The 23,655-nt window shown below is 40.2% G+C and overlaps 1 protein-coding gene across 2 annotated transcripts in view; it reads left to right on the plus strand.

Moving 5' to 3' along the window:
- Nucleotides 1–23,655, plus strand: part of Rsbn1l (round spermatid basic protein 1 like) — a 62,427-nt gene that overhangs the window by 17,849 nt on the left and 20,923 nt on the right. The window contains exons 2-3 of one of the 2 annotated variants that reach the window (XM_052722308.1): nucleotides 8,166–8,276; nucleotides 18,592–19,232. In XM_052722308.1, coding sequence (XP_052578268.1) covers nucleotides 8,166–8,276; nucleotides 18,592–19,232 — 752 coding nt within the window. The remainder of the gene's footprint in view (nucleotides 1–8,165; nucleotides 8,277–18,591; nucleotides 19,233–23,655) is intronic. The other variant, XM_052722309.1, reaches the window with a different exon arrangement.

Consider the following 23,655-nt stretch of genomic DNA (forward strand, 5'->3'; position numbering starts at 1 on the left):
GTGGATCCTTGGAATTGAACCTTGGTCCCCTGCCAGAGCAGCAAGTGGTCTTAACCTCTGAGAGCCATCCTCTGACAGCAGCTTTCCTGTTCTTGAATATTAAGTGATAGACCTTGTAGTACTGTATAAAATATAGGTTGTTGTTACTGCATGAGTAGTTGTGCTACATTTTTCTCATTTATCAAGAAAAGGAATCATGGAATAACAGAAATGAAAGAGTCTTCAGAGGTCTGCGTAGCCTGGGATATTATGTGTACGAGTAACAGAAGCTCCAAGATTCTCTCAGTTCAGCACTTTCCATGTCCTGTGAGCTGAATTGAATGTAGCTAGATGTTTCCATCTCGCAGTCTTTTGTTGTTGTTGTTGTTTGTTTTGGATTTTCTGTGTAGCCCTGGCTGTTCTGGAACTTACCCTATAAACCAGGCTGGCCTTGAACTGGAGATCCGCCTTCCTCTGCCTCCCAAGTTTCGGGATCAAAGGTGTGTGCCATCACAGCTCGGCTCAGAGTTCTTAGTATATATGAGTTTTTACTGATTTAAAGACCATTTACCCTTTCACCAAATTCTGTCTACTTGGATGAACAAACACATCTAGAGGAGGGGTAAGAGTCAGGTATTTTAAATACTATCTGCCTCATGCCTGTCAAATCATATCTGTCTTTTCATGGGAAAGATTTCCTTTTACATTCCTAGTAATACCCCTCCCCCACCCCCCCACCCCCCACACATCCCTTTTTTCTTAATTTTAGCCAGGGTCTCACTATGTAGCCCTGATAGTCCTGGAACTCACTACATTACCAGGTTGACTTCAAACTCACAGAGACCCACCCCTCCTCTGCCTCCTTAGTGCTGAGATTAAAGGTGTGCACCACATGCCTGGCCAATTCTGAATCTTAAAAGGATTTTTACTTTATATTATGACTCCCTTAATTTGTCCTTCTGCTTACATCTTGGAGGAATTAAATAAGTGCAGATTATTGCCTGCTGTGAGCGGGGGAATGCAAAGTAAACTGTATTTGTAGTTAATTGGACACTGAATAACATAAACTAGTAGAGATAGACACGATTAGGTCTCAAACCCTGGCCAAATGCTAATAGAGGTGCCTGTTAACATAGCAGAGCAGACACCGGTCAGGTTCTCCCATCATCCCTCAGTCCCTACCTGTTACAGGGTCCTCCTGACTAGCATAGCCCGCCACCTACCCAACCTACTCTGATTCTTCTGTAACCGAGCCATTTTGTCCATGCCAGCCTATTTTACCTTTTGGCCCCCTGGCTCTCCCCTCTCCCCTCCCTGCTTTCACATGGTGCAGTTCAGCTTGCTGGTCAAATCCACTGCGTACTGTCCCAGATGTCTCTGCCTCTAGCTCTATTCTCCCTCCTATCTACAATAAGCTTTCTCCTCCACCACAGCTAGGAGTGTCATATCCACCCTTCCTCCTTCCCTTCCTCCTTCCCTCCCTCCCTCCCTTTCCTCTCCTCCCCTCCCCGTCTCTTTCCTTTGGTTTTTCAAGACAGGGGTTCTCTGTGTTAACAGTCCTGGCTGTCCTAGAACTTGCTTTGTAGATCAGACTGGGCTCGAACTCAGAGATCTGCCTGCCTCTGCCTCCCGAGTGCTGGGATTAAAGACGTGTGCCACCACCGCCACCTGGCTGGCAAAGGCATGCTTAAGTGTAATTAGCAAAAATGTTGAGATATTACATTTGGGTAAGGAATCAGTCTGGAATGACATCGGTGAGAGGTGGAAGAAAAGACAGGAAAATTAAGTACTGTCTACAGAATGTACCAGTGGAACAGAACTCAAAACTGCAGAGAAAACTGAGTTTCTGGGCCTCACTGGAGAGAATAGCCTTTCCTTTGCTTGCCCTTGATATGCATTGTAAACAAAGCTCTGCCAAACCTACCATCCTATCCTCCCTTTTGTCCAGCTGTTCCAAGCTGTCCTTTTCAGGCTGCTCTGAGTTGTCTGAGATACATTCCTCTGCAAATTTCGTGTGTTCACATAGTCAGATATTTAGGAATATGCCAAAGAAAATGACAACCATTCTCTACTCTATAATCTTTCAGAGAGCATATGGAAGAACAAAGAAACTTCTGAAAGTCTCATACCAATCTTGGCATCCCCTGCTATTCTGTGAGGCATAACTATGCCCCATTTTCTCAAGCCTGGACTTATTAAACTATCTACTTCAGTCCAGGTAGTGGGACTTCTAGGCCCAGCTAACACCAATGGCATTTTCTTTTTTTAGTTAGGCAGAAGCAAGTCGGTTTGTTTAATTTGTTTTAAGCAAGAGTGATACAATTAACTATTTTGAAGAGATTTAATTAGTGTGTTGTCCCTTTGAGACACTCATAGTTTTAGCTTTTTAAAAATTAACAAGCAAACGAATGGGTTTCGGTAGGACGTTTTCATACACGTGTTTTTGTTGACCCTCACCTGGGATGTCTCCTCCTCCCACACTGACCTTCTTCCCCCTTCATGTACTTTGTACCTTTGCTTCTTTCTTCCCACCTTCCGTGAGACCTTTTTTTCCTCGGGAAAGAGAATGAAAGATGACAGTTTGGTTATAAGTATGTTAAGGAAATGAAGGTGTGGAGTTTGGCAGGAATTGTCTAGGTAGATTTGGATATTCATTTACTTAATGATAATCATGTAATTATAGAAGTATGGAGAAGAGAGATGATGAAGCTAAATTCTAAAGATAGGATTGTGAGAATTAGGCTGGTATATTCTAGCATCACTGAAATACAGTGAGACATTTTGATGGAGGCCAGTGCTGTTCCACAGAGGTCCTTGGAAGAAGGGTGACTTGCTGGGGTAGGTAGCTTTGCTTAGCTATCTGCTGGAAAGAGGCTGTGAGAAGTCCTTCTTGCCCCAGTCACTGCTCATAGAGTTCTTTTTACAGTATCCTTCATCTCCTTTATCTTCTATGTTTTCTTAATTTTCCTGTCATTTTGTACATCTACTGTCCCTTCTGCATCTCCAGTTTCATTTTCCTCTTTTTCCTGCTTGCTCTCTGATCTTTTTCCAGCAGTGGGTTATTCTTGGCTGGATGTAGGAGGTTCAAAGAGCTAGCAGTGTGGTTGCTCAGATCAGTTGATTTCATGAATTGCATTAATGGTCTTGATTTACGGCTTATACCCAGGATAGCTAAAGCTGATAATATGAAGCCTGTTTGAGCTTTTGCTGCAAAAATGTATAGTAACTGAAAGCTTTAGCATGGGATTTCTTTTGATATTTCATAAGAACTTCAGTTTGAATTTTTATGATGTTTTTACTTAAATAAATTCAAATGAATTTTTTAGTCTTTTTTTTTTAGTCTTTCAGTCTTTTTTCTTTTAGATCTATTTATTTATGTGTATGAATATTTTCCCTGCATGCATATATGTATACCATGTGCATGCCTGTGTGACCCTCTGGAGCTGGGGTTATAGATTGTTATGAACTACCGTGTGTGTGCTGGGAATCTGAACTTTGGTCCTCTGCCAGAGCAGTAAGTGCTCTTGTTGAACCAGCTCTCCAGCCACCAGTGAACCTTTTTGAAGAACTTCCTTTTTACTGAAAGGTGAGTAATGTGATCTTGGAGCTGTGATCCTCTTGTCTCCACCTCCTCAGTGCAGGGATTACAGCCATGAGCCCCATGTGTCTTATCCAGTGCTGGGGACTGAGTAGAGGGCTTCATGCATTCTAGGCCAGTGCTTTACCAGTTGAGCTACATCATCAACTCCTAACTCAGCGTAGTCATTTCCCATGTCTTAGTAAAATAACTAATGCTTATAAGACTTTGCAAATAATTTAACCCAGATCAAAGATCCTTTTCTGTAAGCCTTTATTAATCTTGATGTCTTTAAAATTGTCTTTATTTCATTGACACAGATACACGTTGCTTCATTTCTACTCTGTTCCTGTGTTCCTTTTGTGGAGGCCTTGGTTTGCATGATCCTGTTTTCACTTAACAGTGACTGCTATCTTCTAAGCCAGGTGTACATGTCCTATACTTTTATTTACTTTACTTTTTTTTCTTTTTACTCCTTAATTTACTTGAGCACAGCTCATTGTTTACATTGAGTGACTGAAATGATCATGCCACTATTTAACAAAGGACAACTTAGAAATCACCACCCCCCTCTGTCTAATATGTGTAATATTTTAAACAGTTTTACTTGTAGATGCATACATGTTTATATATACAGACATGTGTGTTCATATAAGTATACATATACACATATATGTATACATATATGTATAATATGCTTTCTGTTTTCATGTACTATATCAGGAAGATTTTATTTATGCTTCCGCTCTGTTCTAGACATATTTGTTGTTTGTTTTGTGTGTGTTGTGTGGGTACATGTGGAGGTGAGAATTCAATCTAGGTTTCATTCCTCAGGAGCCACTACCTTATTATTTTTGTTAATGTGTGTGCATGTGTGCTGTAGTGCCCGTGTGGAGGTAAGGGGACAACTTTGGGATTGGTTCTCACTTTCCACCTTTATGTGGGTTCCAGGTGGTCAGCTGCTTTACAGCTCAGCCATCTTGGTTGCCCCCCCCTCCCCTTTTTAAGATAGATTCTCTCATTGGATCCTAAGGCTTGCCAATTCTGCTAGATGCCAGTTCTGCTAGGTGGCTATCAAGCTCTAGGCTTTTCTAGAATCTTGTGTTGTTGGAGTCATGTAGTATGTGGTGTTTTAAACTTTCCTTTCATGTAGATTTTAATACTCTATTAGGTTTTCTGTCTTCATTGGTTTCATAGCTCCTTTCTCCTTTAGCATTGAAGAATATCCTGTCACTTGGATATGTCAGAGTTTACGTTCATCCACTGAAGGACATCTTAATCGTTTCCTTTTGTTTTGGATAATTATGAACCTGATATAACTATTTATGTATGTGTTTTTGTGTAGACCTAAGTTTTTAGGTCTTTTGGATAAAAACTAAGCAGTGAAATTTATTGATGCTGAGGAAAGTGTGTGTGGTATTATAAGAGAGCACTCACATGTCTTCTTGCATTCCCACTAGCTACGAGTGAGAACTCCTGTTGTTCCACTTCTTACTAGCATTTAACAATGCTGTCAGTGTTCTGAATTTTGGCCAATTTAATAGTTACATAATGACATTTTGTAGTTCGAACACCTATATCTTTACATGTATATATATATATTTTTTATTTCTTTTGTTTTTGGAGACAGGGGTTTCTCTGTGTAGCCTTGGCTGTCCTGGAACTCTCTCTGTAGACCAGGCTGGCTTTGAGCTAGAGATCCTCCTGCCTCTGCCTCCCAAGTTCTGGGATTAAAGGCATGCGCCACCACTGCACAGCCTTCTATATATTTTTTAATGTGAGGTGTTTGACCCATTTCAGTGGCTTTGTCCCTGATCTTTGGATGAGTCTACATTGGCTAATAGTAATTGACAGTTATGTTTTCCCTTGTGTGGTTTGCCTTTCTATTCTCGATAGTGTCTTTTGAAGAACATTAATGAAACCAGCTTGCCAGTTTTTCCTTTGACACATTACTTTTGCAGTATCACCAGCTGCCACTGCATGGAGATCTTTGATGTCTTCTGGGAGTTTGAATAGATTCTCTTTTGTTCTGAGCTTGACTAGCCAGCTGTGGTGCTGTCTGTTGAAAATGTCCTTTCCCATTACTTTCACTACATTGTCAAACATCAGCTACTGTACAGTGGTTTGTTTCTGAATGCCAGTTTTGTTCTGATCTTTTCAAGACAGTTACAGCCAGTAACTGTCTCGATACCTTGATACCTTTGAAACACGTTCTGAATCAAATTGTCCTTACGCTGTGTTTGACTTTTCAAACAGCGTGTTGTTCTTACAGTAGAAGAATTCTTGCTGTCATTCTAAGGATTACAATGAGAAGACAAGTTAGAAAGGTTAGTCTAAACTTTAGGTTAGACTATGGAGGATAAAACTATACTGGTTTTTTTGTTTTTGTTTTTTTTCTTTTGAGACAGGGTCTCACTATTTAGCTCTGGCTGTCCTGGAACTCACTGTGTAGACCAGGCGGCCTTGAACTCAGAGATCTGCCTGCCTCTGCTTTTCTAATGCTGGGATTAAAGGTGTGAGTCACTCCACCTGGCTGAATTCTTGCTCATGAAAACTGGTGAAGAACCAGTCTTTTGAGGAACAGTGTGTTAAAGGAAACAACAGTGCCAAGGTCCTCTTTTCCCTCATAATGCCTTCCCTGTGACGAGATGGAGAAATGATAGCATATAAACTGTACAACCAAGACCAAGGGCATGAGATCTTGACCTGCTGTCTTCTGAGTGTGCACCCTCACTTTATCTACCAAGTTAGAGAATTAGATGAAATTTAAAGGAGGCAGTTAAGATCAGTTTCCCAGTGCTAGTGAGCTAGCTCAGCAGGTAAAGGCACTTGCTGCATAAGCTTGGTGTCCTGAGCTCAATATCCAGAACTCATGTAAAAGTTAAAGGACAGAAGAACTCCACATGCATGCTGTGGTATACACCTGCTCCCACCCCTCACCTCCCAACCCAATCTCTCTCTCTCTCTCTCTCTCTCTCTCTCTCTCTCTCTCTCTCTCTCTCTCTCTCACACACACACACACACACACACACACACACACAGGGAGAGGTGTGCATGTAAAATATTGGGTTATTAAAAGTAATTTCACCTGTTGCTTATTATGCTTTAATGTGGCTGCTGGAAAATGCAGATTTGCAAATGGCATTATATTTCTGCTGGTAATATCTGATTGAGACTGGCATTCTATTTATGTGATTATGGCTTGGATTAGGGTAACACTTAGGAAAAGAAAGTAAGGAGAAGTTTTTAAGGGATTATGCAGTATTCACAAACATTGTAAAATCTGTGTTGTTTTACAAGATTATGTGCTTTCAATATAGCTTTGTAATAATAATAAGCTCTTGAAGGCAAGGGCTGTATTGCTTTGTTTTCATTCTGCATATATTTATCCTTGACTAGATTCATAAGAAATTGACTGAAAAACAGTTAATAAGATAATGAAGGCAGAAGTTTCTGTCCTTCCAGCAACTCCCACATACCTGGCAGCTGTTTCCCAAATTACTACATAGAGGCTTATATTAATTATAAATGCTTGGCCGGTAGCTCAAGCTTATTACTAGCTCTTACATTTGAATTAACCCATAATTCCTATCTATGCTTACTCACATGGCTTGGTACCTTTTCTCAGTGCGGCAATCTCATCTTGCTTCCTCTGTGTCTGCCTGGCGACTCCTGACTCGGCCCTTCTCCTTCCCAGCATTCCCAGTTTGGCTTTCCCATGTAACTTCCAGCCCAGCTACTGACCTGTCAGCTTTTTATTAACCAATAAGAATAATACATATTCATAATGTGGAAAAGGATTGTTCCACAGCAGGATAGTATGCATTTCATAAAGTTGTTCAGATTTTAGGATATAGATCAGTAAGTTTTTATGCCCCATAATTTAGTATCACAGTTTTACTAGCTAGCCATGTTCTTCCTAAACTGTGGAAGGGTAAGGGAGCTAGTATCTGGTCTTATTGTAGCTCTGTGTGGTCATTTTCTTCATTTAATTCATGTGATAATCCTGTGAGGATGGTCTCCACCGACATTCCCTCAGGTTTGGCAGTTTGTTAACGACACGAATGTGCTCTGTTTCAGAGCAATACTTCCCAGTCTATTTACCTGCTCCAGTAAAGATAGCCTGTTGTTTTATGTAATTTGAATCAATCCCGTATTTTGGTTGACATGAAATGAGTAAAAATCATTGAATAATCATTGAAATAATCATTGAAATTAAATGTACAGTGATAAATTTTGATCGGTATTGTATGCTCAGTGAAAGAAATGTAGAAATTTGTCCTAAAATTGAGAAAGGAAAAAAAAAGGCTTATTTTTTTTCCATTCATCATGATTTTTATGTGTATTGTGTTTTTTTGTTTTTGTTCTTTTGTTGTTTTGTCTTTTGTGGGGGATCAGGTGTCACTATGTTGCCCTTGGCTACCCTGGACTTAATATGTAGCCCAGGCTGGCCTCTAGCTCACTGAGATCCTCCTACCTCTGCCTTCCTCTGTGCTGGAATCAAAGGTGTGTGTGTAATCACTCAGCTTTCTTATGTATTATACTAAATTGAACTAAAGTTCATAGAGAAAAAAAATTTAACAGTTTTAAGTATTTTTTGTCTTTTCAGATAAAATCAAAGACAAAATTAAAGAGAAAGACAAAGAAAAAGAAAAAAAGAAGTATAAAGTAATGAGTGAGATCAAGAAAGAAAATGGAGATGTAAAGATTTTGCTGAAAAGTAAGTTTATATTCACTGAACTTTTCCTACATTTTATGATGTTCAGTATACTTATTAGCCAAGCTATTAAAATAAGAAATGTTTTTTGATGCAGATTTTTTGCTAAGAATAAGAATGCTGTAAAAGTGAAGAGTAAATCTAGTGTTAGGGATTGTCGTCTGCATGGTGACATGCTTTGGTGTATATATTTAATGAGTCATAAAAGCTTTCATGGTTAAGCTTCACTAAAGAGATTACTGTTTTAAAAATAAGTTGTACAATTTGGTGTATGCATTAATAGTTTTTAACCATATTTGTGTAGTTTGAAATAAAAGGCTAAAGTAATTTTGGCACGATAGTGGTGATGACAAACGCCCTTCTTACAGATATTAGAACATAATCACTACATCATAGAGCAGGGCTGAGAGGAACTCTTCACCTGAGCTAAACCAGAGGGTACCGTTTTATTCTGATTCGTGCTTGCTTAAGAGTTGTTTTGTTTTCTTTCTAAGACAGGGTTTCTCTGTGTAGTCCTGACTGTCCTGGAACTCACTCTGTAAACCAGGCTGGACTCAAACTCACAGAGATCTGCCTGCCTCTGCCTCCCAAGTGCTGGGTTTAAAGGCGTGCGCCACCACCTCCTGGGGCCAAGACTATTCTTTTTGGTCTTAACCAACCAATCAAACAAACAAACCCAACATGTCCTCTTTGTTTCTTGTTTCTCTGTTAAACTGTGTTCAGTTAATGTTTGTACATGAGAAAAGGTGGGGAGAAGAATTTTGGGGTAATGTGTTGGGCAGCAACATAATAAATCCTATAAAAAAATGAGAACTTATGTTCCATTAGAGATAAGAACAATCTCCAATTCACCTAGATTGTAAGGTATGAATCAGTGATGTTCTCTTGTGAGGCAGTTGGGATGGCATTGGCTATTCCATTAGATTGACAGTTGTTGATCAGAACCCGTTGACTTCCATTAATTTCAGATTGAATTTGGGTGTCAATAAACAAGGGAGAAAAAACACCGTAATATCGGATATGAAACACAATAACTAATTTATATTACTTAGAATAAATGTGGACTCTTCATTTTCATTTTATTCTTTCTCATATTTGCAAATATTGTTTCTTTATATAATAACAGGTCAGAAAGTTTTATTCAGAGATTTGTTTATTTAATGTATGTGTGCCTGAGTGTACTATGGTACGTGGTAACGTGTATGCAGTATCTTCAGGGATCAGAGAAGAGGGTGTCAGATCTGGAGCTGGAGTTACAGGTGGTGGTGAAACACTCAGTGTGGGTGCTGGGAACTGAACCTAGGTCCTCTTGAAGACTAACAAATATTCTTAACCACTGAGCCAGCTCTCCAACCCCAGAATTTTCCTTCCTGTAATATTCTTTACACCTTAAAAGAAATACATCCCCAATTAGGTGATGACTTCCTGGTTAATGTTCTCAATCCTTTTGTTCTGTTTCTTTTGCCCCGTAGTTTTGTTACTCTTGTTGTTTTATTTTATGTTATTTTTGAGACAGAGTCTCATTATGTAACTTTGGTTGGCCTGGAGCTCGTTATATAGACTAGTCTGGCCTAAAAGTCATATAGATCCTCCTTCCTCTGTGTTTGGAGTACTGGGGTTAAAGGCGTGTACCTCCGTGCCTAGCTGTAGTTTTATCTATTTATTTTTTCAAATTTTTTTTAGGAATCACATGTATGAATGTTTTGCCTGCACTTGTGTATTTGTTCTATGTCTGTGCCTGGTGCTGATGGAGACCAGAACAAAGTGTCAGGTCCCCTGAAACTGGAGTTACAGGAGGCTGTGAACCACCATGTGGGTGCTGGGAACTGAACTCAGGTCCTCTGCAAGAGCAACTAGTGCTCTTAATCACTGAGCCATTTCTTTAGCCCCCTGTTGTTCTATTTTTGAGACAGGGTCTCATGGGTCCAAGGTTGGCCTCAAACTGGATATACGGGAATGAACTTGCACTTGTGATGTGCTTGCCTCCATGTCCCAGGTGCTAGGATGACAGATGCAGTACCAGGGAACAAAGCCCATCCCTGCTCTCGGGTTCCCACTGTGCTGTGGAATTAGACTGTGAGCCTTAGAGGCAGGACGTGAATAACTGCAGTTATGCTGTGAAGCAGCTAGTGATTAATACTCCAAATATTTACTTAACTGCACCCTATTGGTTTAGCCAGTTCTGTTCTTTATTTGAATGTGCAGTGATACACATTTATGCTATTAGAGTAACAATCTGTGGCCTCAGAATACTTTAAGCTCATATATTCTTCATTGGTGACTAAATCCCTAGAGAACCTTATATATGAAAATATCTTAATGAACTGAGAATTTTCTAGGAATATGCAATATTTACCTTGACTTTGAAGTAGATGGAAAATTTAGGAGACATTTTGAACTGAGTAAAGGTGAAGCTAGTGATGAAAACAAACAAAAAGAATGAAGTAGGTTTAGAAATTAATTTGTAACCTTTAGGATGACTAGGAAATCTTAAGGAAATGATTACTGTACAGTGGAGGTAGGTAATAATTTATATTGCTGTGAAGGTTATGTGAGTAGAAGTTTGGAGTGTCAGTCATTCAACAAGTGGATAGTAATCTTGGAAACGTCTTTGAAAGGATAATTTTGGGATTAAAAAGCAACAAAACCAAAAAAAAAAAAAAAAGCCGGGCGGTGGTGGCTCACGCCTTTAATCCCAGCACTCGGGAGGCAGAGGCAGGCGGATCTCTGTGAGTTCGAGGCCAGCCCGGTCTCCAAATCGAGTTCCAGGAAAGGCGCAAAACTACACAGAGAAACCCTGTCTCGAAAAACCAAAAAAAAAAAAAAAAAAGCAACAAAACCAACATTGTCCTTTCTCCTCAGTATATAGTATATAGGTAATCACACTAGTAAAAGCACGGTTCATTTGGAAAAGTGACCCTGTCTTTTTAAGTGCCTTGTGTTGGCTTTTACTATCCAACAAAACTAATCTGTTGAGCATTGTGTGGATGTGGTCAGGGAATAGAATCATCTGTTGTTGATGGTGTGGAACAAGGGGTCAGCTTGTAAGAGGCAATATACTCTTAGTATTTAGTGTGCCACGTTGTTCTTTTCCGCATCTATCTTTTATTCTCTCCTCATAGGTTTCTTTTATAATGTTACAAGCTGTAACATACAGACATTTGAAAATGTAGAAGTTACTAACTCTGTCCTCCCTGAATCTCATTTTCTTTGTGTTTTCCCTAAAACTTTCACTGAACTGAGGTTAGAGAGATGAGTAGTTAACAGCACTGTGCCCTTTGAGAGGACCCAAGGTCAGGTCCCAGCATGGTGGCTTACAGCCATCTGTAACTCTAGTTTCAAGGCATCTAGTGCCTTCTTCTGACCTCCTTGGGCACCAGGTATCTATGTGTGCACATAGATACATGCAGGCAAAACACTCACATATAAACAAACAAATGAACAAGTAAGATTGTGTGTGTGTGTGTGTGTGTGTGTGTGTGTGTGTGTGTGTGTGTGTGTGTTGAACCTGAGCATGGTGTATCATAACTGTATCCTCTCCTACTGCTCAGGAGACTGAAGCATGAGGATCAAAAGTTCCAGGCCAGCTTGGACAGGATAGTGAGTTCTAGGTTAACCTGGGTTACATAGCAAGACTCTAATTAAAAAAAGAAAGGAAAAAAATGTAAGTTACTAAAACAAAACAAAACCCTATAAAGTTTTTATGACTACACATATGTACATGTATATTATACATAATTATATATATGTGAAAAAATTTTAATAGGAAAGTCATTGTTTTACAAAGTGGAATTACTTGCTCTTAGTTCATAGGAACAAATACATTATATAAACTTATTTAGTGGGTCTCATCCTTCTTTACCAAAGTCCACCAACTATTTTTGAACATGTGCATATGTTCTAGCCATCTTACATACTTCATTAAAATTAAGTAATAAGAAAAAAATACATGTTTTGATTTTAGTATTTTAAAATTTTATCATTACATTATGTGAGATGTTTTACTCATGAGCAGGTCTAATAAGTTAAGAGCAGTGTCCTAGGTCACTGACAGCACACCAGAGCTCACAGTAGGGTACATCATGGCAGGAAGAATGAAAGCATTGTGGTGTTAAAAATCAAAGTTGTTTGTAGCAGGCTTTCTTCTCGGCTGTCTTTGGACTGCTAGCCTGCAAATAATGACAGAGACTTATTAGTTAGAAAGCTTGGCCTTAGCTTAGGTTTTTTTTCTCAACTAGCTCTTATAACTTAATTAGCCCATATTTTTTAAATCTACGTGGCTCGGTTACCTCTTAGTACTGTACATCAGACTTGTTCCAAGTCTACTGGTAAAATCGTGCACCTAGATTCATTCCTCTTCCTCTCTTTCCCTAAAAGTCTCTCCTATCTATCCTCTCCTGCATAGTTATTGGCCATTCAGCTTTTTATTAAACCAATCAGAAGGCACCTTGGTAAAGACACATCTTTACAGTGTAAACAAATATTCCCCAACAGTTGTTGAGCCAGGATATAGATCTGTTGTGAAGTGTTTTTTCCTTTAGCATGAGGATCTGAGTTTGATTTCCAGACCCCATGTGAAAGTTAATCGGCATCGTGATGCCCTCTTGTTCCGTTGCTGGGAAAATGAAGACAGGAGGAATCCTGGCACTTTCTGGCTAGTTGAGCCTAGTTTGTGAACTCCTTGTTCATAAGAGACCTTTCTTTAAAGGAGGCCGATGGTGTTCCTAAGGGTGACACCTCTGGCCCCCACCCGTGCTTTCACCACCCTGTAAACCCATGCAGACCTAAAAATCGAAATTGCTTCTCAGGGACCACAGATTTGAAATCAGTAAGCTGTTATTGCTTCTGTATTCTGTGCATGGTAATAGAGTTGAATGTATTACTACTATATCAGATATGAAAAACCATCCAGTTTTCCTGGGTAAAATTTATTTTTTACTTTGTTAGCTTAAAAGATATACGGAGGTTACAGGTAGAAATTATTATCAGTGAACACTTATTTATTTATTTTTTGGTTTTTCGAAACAGGGCTTCTCTGTGTGGTCCTGGCTGTCCTAGAGCTCTGTAGACCAGGCTGGCCTTGAATTCACAGAGATTGGCTTGCCTCTGTCCGTAGGCTGGGCTCAAAGGCGTGCGCCACCACCGCCCAGCGATCTATTTATTTTTAAAGCAAGTTTTTATAATCGCCTCCCAAAACATATGCTTCTGTTCCCCTCCCTCCCCCTCTCCTTCTCCCGACTCTCCTCCTCTCCCTCCCACCTCCTTTCCTTTTCTTTTAGGCAGGCCTTCTCAGGCTATCCTGGAGGTTGCTGTATAGCCCTTGCTGGCCCAAGCTCTTGGCCCTTTGCCTGTTAAGGCCGAGTCACTAGGGTCACGTGGACACTACCTCTCTGCTGTACTGCTATCGCTGTGCTTGTTTCTATGAGTTCTTCTCTTGTCTGTGGGTGTCTGTTATCCCTTGTTGAATATGTATCTGCGTTTTTCTGTTCCTGTTTCCTTTGCTTTCGGTTTGGCACCTCCGCTTCAACCCCCAGGTCTTCATATATGGAGTCCCCCCACCCCGTGGGTGTGTTCTTGTCTGTGTATGTGGAGTCCTTCCCATCACTGCCGTGTGTGTGTGTGTGTGTGTGTGTGTGTGTGTGTGTGTGTGTGTGTGTGTCTGTCCCCATGTCCTTGTCCTTGTCTGTGTATTCGGAGTGTCGTGTGGTTCCCTCCCCCCATGTGTGTCCTTGTCTGTGTATGCGGAGTCCTCTCTCACCCCCACCTCCCACCCCCATGTGCAGAGTCCGCTCCCACCCCAGTCTGTGTGTCCTTGTCTCTTCTGTACGCCAGCATCCTTTTACTTTGAGTCATACATAATTTGAGAGTTGTCCACGTTCCTTAGACAGCAGTTCTGTTTTCTGTTCTAAGTTTATCTCAGGGGCTTTTATTATATCAGAATCATTGGGTTTTGTTAGAGTTACAGGTTTAGAGTAATGTGAACTTTCAGTATTTTTACTGTAAGACAAGAGTATTGATAATCAAAATGATAACTCCTTAAGGTACTTAAAAATTTTCTATATAGGCACCAAAGAATTGTATATGTAGAAACAGAGAGATTATATAATGTTCTTAAAACCTTTCCAATACAAGCTAGTTCCTTAGTTTGGTTTAATGTAAAGAATACATTTTATCTCTGTTCTTGGGGGATTTCCAAGCCTACATTCAGGTTCTGTGAAGAAAGAAGTGGGAAGATTCACAGGGCCCAGCATAATCGTTGGTCCTGTGATATGATTTATTATTATGAAGGTATAAAAGGAAAACAGGCATAGAAGGAAATGTGCATGGGGTAATATCTGTGGGAAATGAAGCATAAGTTTCTCAGACTCTTCTCTAAGTGGAGTTATGTCGGATCATGCTTAATTCAGTAAGTTGTGACAGCATGCCTAGAGTGTCCTGGACCAGGAAAGCTCATTAGTGACTCAGGGTTTATTGGGAGTAGGTACATTGACACCATCTGCCTACTGTGGACCAAAATTTTAGACTTCCAGAAGGAAAACCAACACTCAGCATATAGAAAACAAGTCCTCAGCATACATCATATTATCTGTTTTCTGTCGGAACTCTTCAGAATTCAAGTTTCCAAACCCCAGGCAAGGGCCAGCCTAACAAGCAGTCTTAGGCATATCAGCTCCTCTGCACACTGTAATAGTTAATTACAAAGCAATTTGCCAGGATAATTTAGCTCCTTGATGTCCATCATGAGAGTCTCCTATTGACTTGTTAGTTTGCATTTTAAGTTGCTGACCTTTGTAATATTTTTTTTTGGTTCTTCCTGAACACTAGGGAATAGACTAAATGTTGTCTATTTTATTTCAAAGTAATGTAGTTGGTTACAGGTTATTTATTTATTTATTCGTTTGTTTGTTTTTCAAGACAGAGTTTCTCTGTGTAGTTTTGGTGCCTGTCCTGGATCTCGCTCTATAGACCAGGCTGGTCTCGAACTCACAGAGGCCTGGCTCTGCCTCCCGAGTGCTGGGATTAAAGGCGTGCGCCACCATGGCCCAGCTGTTTATTTTAATACAAAAATATGTTAAGTGTGAATTTAATTAGATTTTAAACATTTTCATTGCAGTGAGGTTTTGTTTATTTCAAAGTGGTTTAATTTGTGTAATTTACATGCATTTTCCACTAAGGGCTTTGAGATTGCTATTGACACCTATGCCCAAACTGAGCGGTGATGACACAGCCTTTAATTCACACACTCAGGAGGCAGAGGTAGGTGGATCCCTGAGTTCCAGGACAGCCAAGGTGTGGGGCGTTTACCCAACCACCCCCACAGTTCCCCAGAGTTTTCTTGAGTGCGAGCAGCAGGAAATATTAGATAGAAGGATTTATTGCGGAGAATATCGCGGAGATAAACAGATAGAAAATAAAGGATAGCCTCGAGAGGGCCTGGAACCTATTCCAACGGGCCCCGACTGTCTCTGCCCCAGGGTTTTTATAGAGACGCCAAGGGGTGGAGCAAAAGACCTCCTTTCCCAGCACAGCCAAGTGCAGACCATCTCAGACACCTGCACTCAGGCCCGTGGTCCTAATCATCCTCTATGTGGACCTGCTGGGTAAAGCCACGAGGAACCTGAGAACCGGCTCCCACACCAAGGCTATACAGAGAAACCCGTCTCAAAAAACCAAAACACAAACAAGCAACCTATATACCCTTTAAATTATATTTTTAATCTTATTGATAGACTTTTTTCTTATTTTATTGGATTTTGCTTAAGACTCCTTTGCTCTTTCATTTGGTTACTCTACTGTTTTACTCTTTATTTTTTGTCTTTTTTTGAGTAATTTATTAATTTTTGAGACAGTGTCTCATGTATCCCAAGTTAATCTAGAACTTAATATGTAGCCATACCTCTGAGGTCAGGTCTGCAGTTGTATGCTGCCATACCTAGTTTATGTAGTGCTGGAAATGGACTCAGGTGATTCTTACGCTTCTTACGTTCTAGACAAGTATTGTACCACCTGAGTAACATGCTTAGTCCCTAGTTTTTGTTTTTAAGATGTTCACCTGATCAGATGTTTTGGAAGTACATACCTAGACAGAATTTGTTTTCTCAGGCTTCCTAATGCTTCGATCATTTGATACAGTTCCTTATGTTGTGGTGACCCCCGACCATAAAATTATTTCACTGCTACTTCATAATTGTAGTTTTGCTACTGCTATGAATAGAAAATATCTAATATGCAGGATATCTTATGGGTCGACCCACAGGTTGAGAATCACTGACTTAGATGACTGAAATTTGACCCCTTGATCTCTGGAACCTACATGGAAAGAACCGACTCCTGAAGGTTGTCCTGATTGCAGCACACATGTTGTGCTATGCACGTAGCGACTTGTGTACACACACACACTAAAAAGTAAAAGAATGTTGAATGAAGGAAAAACACTAGGTGGAGGTGGTTCTTTTGGAGATTCAAATCTTTGGGAACTAGCCTGAGAGATTTAGTTTTGAAAATAGGTAGAACATCTCAGTCATAAAAACTAAAGAAATGAGAGACATGTGAACATGGAAAATTTCATGTAAAAGAAGCATTTCAAGAGTTGGGGATGTGGCTCAGTTGATGAAGTACACCCTACGATGCTGAAGCCCTGGATATTGTCCTCAGCACTGCATAATACTGGGTGTGGAGGGCATGCCTATAATCTCAGGATGTGGGAAAGGCGGAAGAAGGATCAAGTTCAGGGTTATCCTCAGCTGTGTACCATGTTTGAGACTCATCTCAAAAAATGCATACGTACTCCCCCCCACATAGGCAGGTTGGGATAATTTTCTTTATGGCCTGTCATAAGAGCAGAGCATCGAAGCGGAGTGTGATGACTCAGGCCTGTAGCCTCAGCACTGTAGTCCCTGCAGGCCGAGTCAGAGGGTCATCATGAGTTCAATGCCATCTTGCCTTAACAGTCAGAACAACAGAACTCCTCAAAAAGGGGTCTAGAAAGATGAATCATGGTCAAGAGTACTGGCAGCTCTTCCAGAGGACCTGGGTTTATGCCCAGCACTGCATGTGGAGGCTCACACCTCTCTCTGTTTCTAGGGGATCTCACCTCCCTTTCTGGTCTCCAAAGGCACCAGGCATGGGTGTGGTACACAGATTTACTCAACAAAACAATCCCTCTTCCAAACAAAAACAGAAAGAAAGGAGCGGGAACACTGTCTTCTTTTCTGAATTGTTACTTTGTTGTCCTTTTTATATTATCTTGGGAAACTTTTGTAACACATATGCATTTTCATAGTCTGCTTATTTCTATATAAGAAAAATAGAAAAATATTTATTGTGTGTATGTAAATGATATGTGTGCTTTTGTGTACATAATAAGTTTTCTAATTAAGCAGCCTGTGTGCGTTAGGTTAGTCTTTTATTCCTGGAATTTCGGGGATTATGACCCAGAATCTGCTACCTTCCTTGACAGAAATTCTTGAGTGTCTAAGTTACATTGTCCTTCTCCTCTCATGTCCTTCTCTTTTGTTTTTCCTTTACCTAGCACCTGGGCATCACTGGAACACAGTGTATGAGAGAGGATTCTGATTTGTCATCTCCTGTAGGGTACCTGCTGGGTCTTGACTAGAACTTTGTAGCTCACCGAGGAGGAAAGGAGAAGCTGAGGGACTGCTGTGCTGTGCTTTGCTCTGACACTGGTGTCATACTATGCGAATGCTTCTGACTTTGTGATTTAGGAGTCTCCTTGGCCTCTGGATATGATTTTTTCTTTTTTCTTTCTTTTTGTTCTTCTTTTTTTTTTTTTTTTGAGACAAAGTTTCTCTGTGTAACAGCTCTGGCTATCCTGGAACTCTCTTTGTAGACAGGGGAGCCTTGAACTCACAGAGATCTGCTTGCCTCTGCCTCCTGAGTATTGAAATTAAAGGCATGTACCACTGCTGGTTGGCTGGATTTGATTTTTTAAAACTTCAGATAAAATAAACTTTATAATATATCCATGAGAACTATCTGAAGGGTATTGCTCACATTTATTTCTGAGCTTATGCTTTTTACATTTCTGAAACTGGGACTCCCTCATGACTTGGTGAGCACTCAGCACCTGCTGTGTGTCACTGACAGTCTCGAGCCTGGTGTCTCTGTGTGTATGTAGAGGCAGAGAGTGGATGAGAGAGAAGGAAAGACAAAAGAAAATTTGAATAGAAAGCAAATTCTCAGTGATTTTTCAGAATTGTCAGAAGTAAAGTTATTTATTACAAAACAATTCCTAAAAGCATGTTTTTTTTTTAAGTAATTAAAAATATGGAGTTTCAAAAAAAATTTTTCCCAACAGGTGGGAAGGAGAAACCAAAAACAAGTGTAGAAGACTTACAAATTAAAAAAGTAAAGAAGAAAAAGAAAAAGAAACACAAAGAGAATGAAAAACGAAAGCGTCCAAAAATGTATAGCAGATCTATTCAGACCATGTGTTCAGGACTGCTGTCTGATGCTGAAGATCAAGAAGCCAGAGGCATCTTAAATGATAACATAAAGGACCACATCGGAAAACATTTGGATACCGAGAACCGTGACTCCAAAATTCCTGATAACAGTGAATTTCCATTTGTCTCCTTAAAGGAACCACGAGTTCAGAAGAACCTTAAAAGGTTGGACACTTTGGAGTTCAAGCAGCTCCTTCATATTGAACACCAGCCTAATGGAGGTGCGGCCGTCATCCATGCCTACAGTGATGAACTCTCCCGCCTGTCTCCTGTGGAGATGCAGAGATTTGCAGAAGAATTTGTGGGTTTAGTGTTCAGTGAAAATGAAAGTTCTGCAGCTTTCTATGTAATGGGTATTGTTCATGGGGCAGCTACTTATTTACCTGACTTTTTAGACTACTTTTCATATAATTTTCCCAATTCACCAGTGAAAATGGAGATATTGGGAAAGAAAGATATAGAGACAACGACTATGTCCAATTTTCATGCTCAGGTAAGAGGTTTTTAGTTTTTGTTTTTTTTGGGATTTTTTTTTTAATAGCTTTTAATTGTACATTTTAGGTAGACTTGTGTTTTTCCTCTTAATTTTACTGTAGGTTTTAGGTAAAAAGGTAAGACTACAGTGAAACTGTTTGGGAGTAACTTCTTGATGTGAATTTTTAACTTTAAATTTCAATTTCTGCTTTTTTATTCTACTTAAAAATCACTTAATGAAATACTTAAGATTCTGGGTCTACCCTCCCCCCCTCATATCCCCCTTTTTCTTTGGACAAGGATTTCACTTGGACCAAGTAAAATTAATTTAACTAGGTATTTTCCAGTTCTTAAAATAGTTTCTTTTAAGCCGGGCGGTGGTGGCGCACGCCTTTAATCCCAGCACTCGGGAGGCAGAGGCAGGCGGATCTCTGTGAGTTCGAGGCCAGCCTGGTCTCCAAAGCGAGTTCCAGGAAAGGCGCAAAGCTACACAGAGAAACCCTGCCTCGAAAAACCAAAAAAAAAAAAAAAAAAAAATAGTTTCTTTTAAACCTGTAAATTACCTACAACTATCGTCTTTGTAATAATGCTCTATAAGTGCTTAGCACTGGGTCCATCAAGTTAGTAGGTGCTAAAATACATGCTGCCTGGTATAAAATCTATTGTGATACGAAGCAATCACTACTTAGTGTGTAATTACGTGAGAACATTAGTGCGTATTTGCCTTACTTCCTGTTGTTGTGAAGAGACACCATCACCAAGGCAACATATAAAACACATGGTGAGGACTATGGTGGCAGGCAGGAGACAGACACAGGGCCTGGCTTGAGCTATTAAAACCTCAAAGCCCGTCCCCCAGTGACACACCTTCTCCAACAAGGTCATACTTCCTAATCCTTCATAAACAGTCTACCGACTGGGAGACAAAGCCTCAGGAGTTTGAGGCTTTTTAAGTTGATGTGTGTGAAATGAATGAAAAATGGTGCTGGTGGCGGCGCTGGTTACCGGCGGAAAGGTCATGGTCATGACAGAACCTGGTTGCTTAGTAGTGGAGAGCTTTATTAGGAGGAAGGGGGTGGGGAGCATGTGCGGAGAGCAGAGGGAATGATAGTGAGGTGGGGGGAGAGAGCAGAGCAGAGAGAGGATGGGGTCTGTTTAAGGGCTCCTGGTGAAGTGGGCTTATGGAGCTACACCATGCATATGCTGATTGCGTGACCATACCACGCGCACTAATGACGTAAGATGCAAGACACCCTTTGCTTAACTCCTGAACTGCGCATGTGCAGTCATGTAGCTGGAGTGAGGGCAGAATTCTAAGTGTGGCCTGTCTAAAAGCCAGTGCCTTTTGTCACTGAACCAAAGGTGAAGGGAAGTTCAGACTAGAGCCGGTTGACTATAGTTGGTTTTTTTAATTTTTAAAAATGTATTTATTTTTATTTTATGTGCATTGGTGTTTTGCCTACATGTATGTCTGTGTGAGGGATCCTCAGGAACTAGAGTTACAAACAGTTTTGAGCTGCCATATGGGTGTTGGAAATTCCTCTGGAAGAGCAATCCATGCTCTTAACTGCTGAGCCATCTGACTATAGTTGTTGGTTTGTTTGTTTTTTTCCCCCGGGGGGTGGTAGTAACTGATGTAACATTCTAGTTTATGGGGAGGATGGAGGAAGTCTCCGGGAGATGTTTCTCTACTGCAAGATTAGCTAATAGACTATTCTGAAGTTGTTAGCACTACTAGGCATAGAACAAAATCTCCTCCTTATCCTGGGCCTTCCCTTTGCTGGAGTGTTTTCTTTCAGTTGATGTTCCCAATAGTGTGCTTGGTGTGTATTCTGCAGCATTCAGTAGCCTGGAAAATAGGGCAGTATTTACGTTTTAATGTATGTATGAGGGCTATTCCCTCAACAGCATATTTGAGAACTAGAATTTACATATTTTTAGAATGGAAAGGAAGCAGTAGAGCATTCATTACTAGCCATCTCGTTTTGTAGAATTCCAGATAGTAACTTGTCTGAGAGCTACTGGGTTCAGGGCTGAGTCAGGACTGGCATGTAGTCTATCATTGAGTAGTAAGTTATACTGTAGCATGCTTTTATTTACACTTTAAAATAGTTAAATATTGATAGACTTTAGTGTATTTTTAGCAATGAAGAGACATACAATAATTCCCAATGAATACTCCAACGCCGAGGGACTTTGAACAGTGGGTAAATATTGGGGAGTGAGAGTGGCAGAAGCAAGAGGAGGAAGTCCTGCTGCCTAGGTCATTTTTCTTGTCATTAATGTGTGTAAGTGACCTACTGTCACTTACTGTGCTAGATGGCAAGTTTTATACTATATTTCTTAGACTTCAAGTTGTTGGCACAGTATCATAAATGTTCTTGCTGTCATACTTTGCAAGTGTCTTTCAATAATTCTTAATGCGATAAACACATTCATGTATTAATGGTGATGTTTTTAAGTTAACTTTAAAAATGAATGTAGGAATTACAGTAAATGATAAGACTTTCATCTCACGGTGGCTGGAAGGATGGCCCAGTGAGTAAAGGTACTTACTGCCAAGTCTGACTGCCTGAGCTTGCTCCCTGGGACGCACTGGGCAGAAGGAGAGAACCAACTTCTGTAGATTTTTCTCTGATCTCCACATGTGCCTCCCCCAGTAAGTAAATAAAATGTAATGAAAAAACGTTTTCATTTTATGTAATATTTATAAAATGAAAACTTTGCTTTAGTTATTAAATAAAATGAGGAGCTGGATTTGTTAACAGGTCCAGTGTGTGAATCTCAGGAGCCACTGAGCTTGGTTGCCATTGTCTTTTAGTCTTCTTCAGGTAAACCATATAGGCAGTTCTAGGCAAATGCTGCTTTTCTGTTGCTAGCTGTGACTCTGACCCCAGGTCTTTTACTCTGTTGACTCAACCTTGTCATCTACAAGGACTGCTTTTGATTCTTAGAATCTCTGCAAAATCCACATTCCTTTATCAAATCCTCTTACTTGTTTAGTGTGGAGCAAAAATACATAATGAACTTCTCATTTATAATTTCCTCACATTGAATTCCTTTATTTTTTTTCTTTCTCTGCATACCCTTGGCTGTCCTTTAACTTGCTTTGTAGATCAGGCTAGCCTCGAACTCACAGAGATCTGCTTGCCTCTGCCTCGAGAGTGCTGGGATTAAAGGTGTGTGCCACCACACCTGGCTGTATTCTTCTTTCTTTATTTTACTTCATTTTCTTTTATTGAAAGCTTAGGAAAAATCAAAGAGATCAAATCAGACAAAAAAGCCTAGGTGACTGAGGCTGTCTTCAGAGTGGGACTAGCTTTGGACTTACCCTTAAGCACTGGTTTAATGAAACTGGAGTCTGAAGACTAACATGTTAGAAAAAAGTGAGCAGACTTACTTAGATCAGTTCTTTCTAATCTCTTGTTCTCCCAGTGAGAGCTGTTCTGGTGTTGATTTGTTTGTTTTAGAAATAGGAGTTGGTGAAGCCCAGGGTGGTCTAGTCTCTTACATAGCTGAGGTTGGAGTTGAGTTCCTGATCCTCCAGCCTCTACCTCCTAATTGCTGGAATTGCAGGTGTACAGCACATGTAGTTTTAAAAGCTGTGTCTCTTAACCTGTTTCCCTCCAGGAACTGATCCCTCTTCCCATAAATCTTATTGAAGGATAATGTGTACACAGACAAGTGTATCATTAGAGGTGAATACTCAGGAAGTGAACAGACTCATTGAGTTCAGAGCTGAAAGGAGCTAGAGGTCTTTCTCAAACCATTCTTTATCACTACTCTGCCAATCTCCCTGGACTCTAACATGTAAATGAATACAGTTATATATTATCTTAAGTGTATGTGTGTGTGCCAGAGTGTGTGTATGTGTATCATGTGTGTGAAAGAACCCGGGGATGTCAGAAGAGTGCGTCGGATCCCTGGAACTGCAGTTGCACACAACTGTGAGCCGCATGTGGGTTCTGGGATTGAAGCCAAGTCCGTGAAGAGCAGTGAATGCTCTTACTCATCATGCCATTTCTCCAGCCCTAACACATCAACACCCAGGCAACTATTATACTGAATTCAGACAAAAGGTTTACATTTTTTGAACTCACATTTAATGGTACATGTTTTGTTATGTCTTTCCTTTCAGTATTATGTTTGTGGCATCCATCTTGTAATAGCAGTGTTCATTTTTCTTACTGTTGGGTAGTATTCCATTGTACATATGTATCATAACTGTCCTAATTACTATAAGTGGACATTTTAGTTGTTTTTACTTTGGTGGTGTTACAGTAGGGGCTCTGAATATTTTTGTTAATGTGCTTGATGTGCATATGTGTTTGTGTTGAAGTCTACCTATCATTTGAATATCAGGATAAAAAGGTGCACAGATACTTGATTTTGATAGGTTAATTACTGGTTTTTCAAAATTCTTGTACCAGTGTGTATTCACA

This window comes from Peromyscus californicus, unplaced genomic scaffold (assembly GCF_007827085.1).
Source record: "Peromyscus californicus insignis strain IS unplaced genomic scaffold, ASM782708v3 Scaffold_6__1_contigs__length_162567912, whole genome shotgun sequence".
NCBI classification, from domain to species: Eukaryota; Metazoa; Chordata; class Mammalia; order Rodentia; family Cricetidae; genus Peromyscus; species Peromyscus californicus.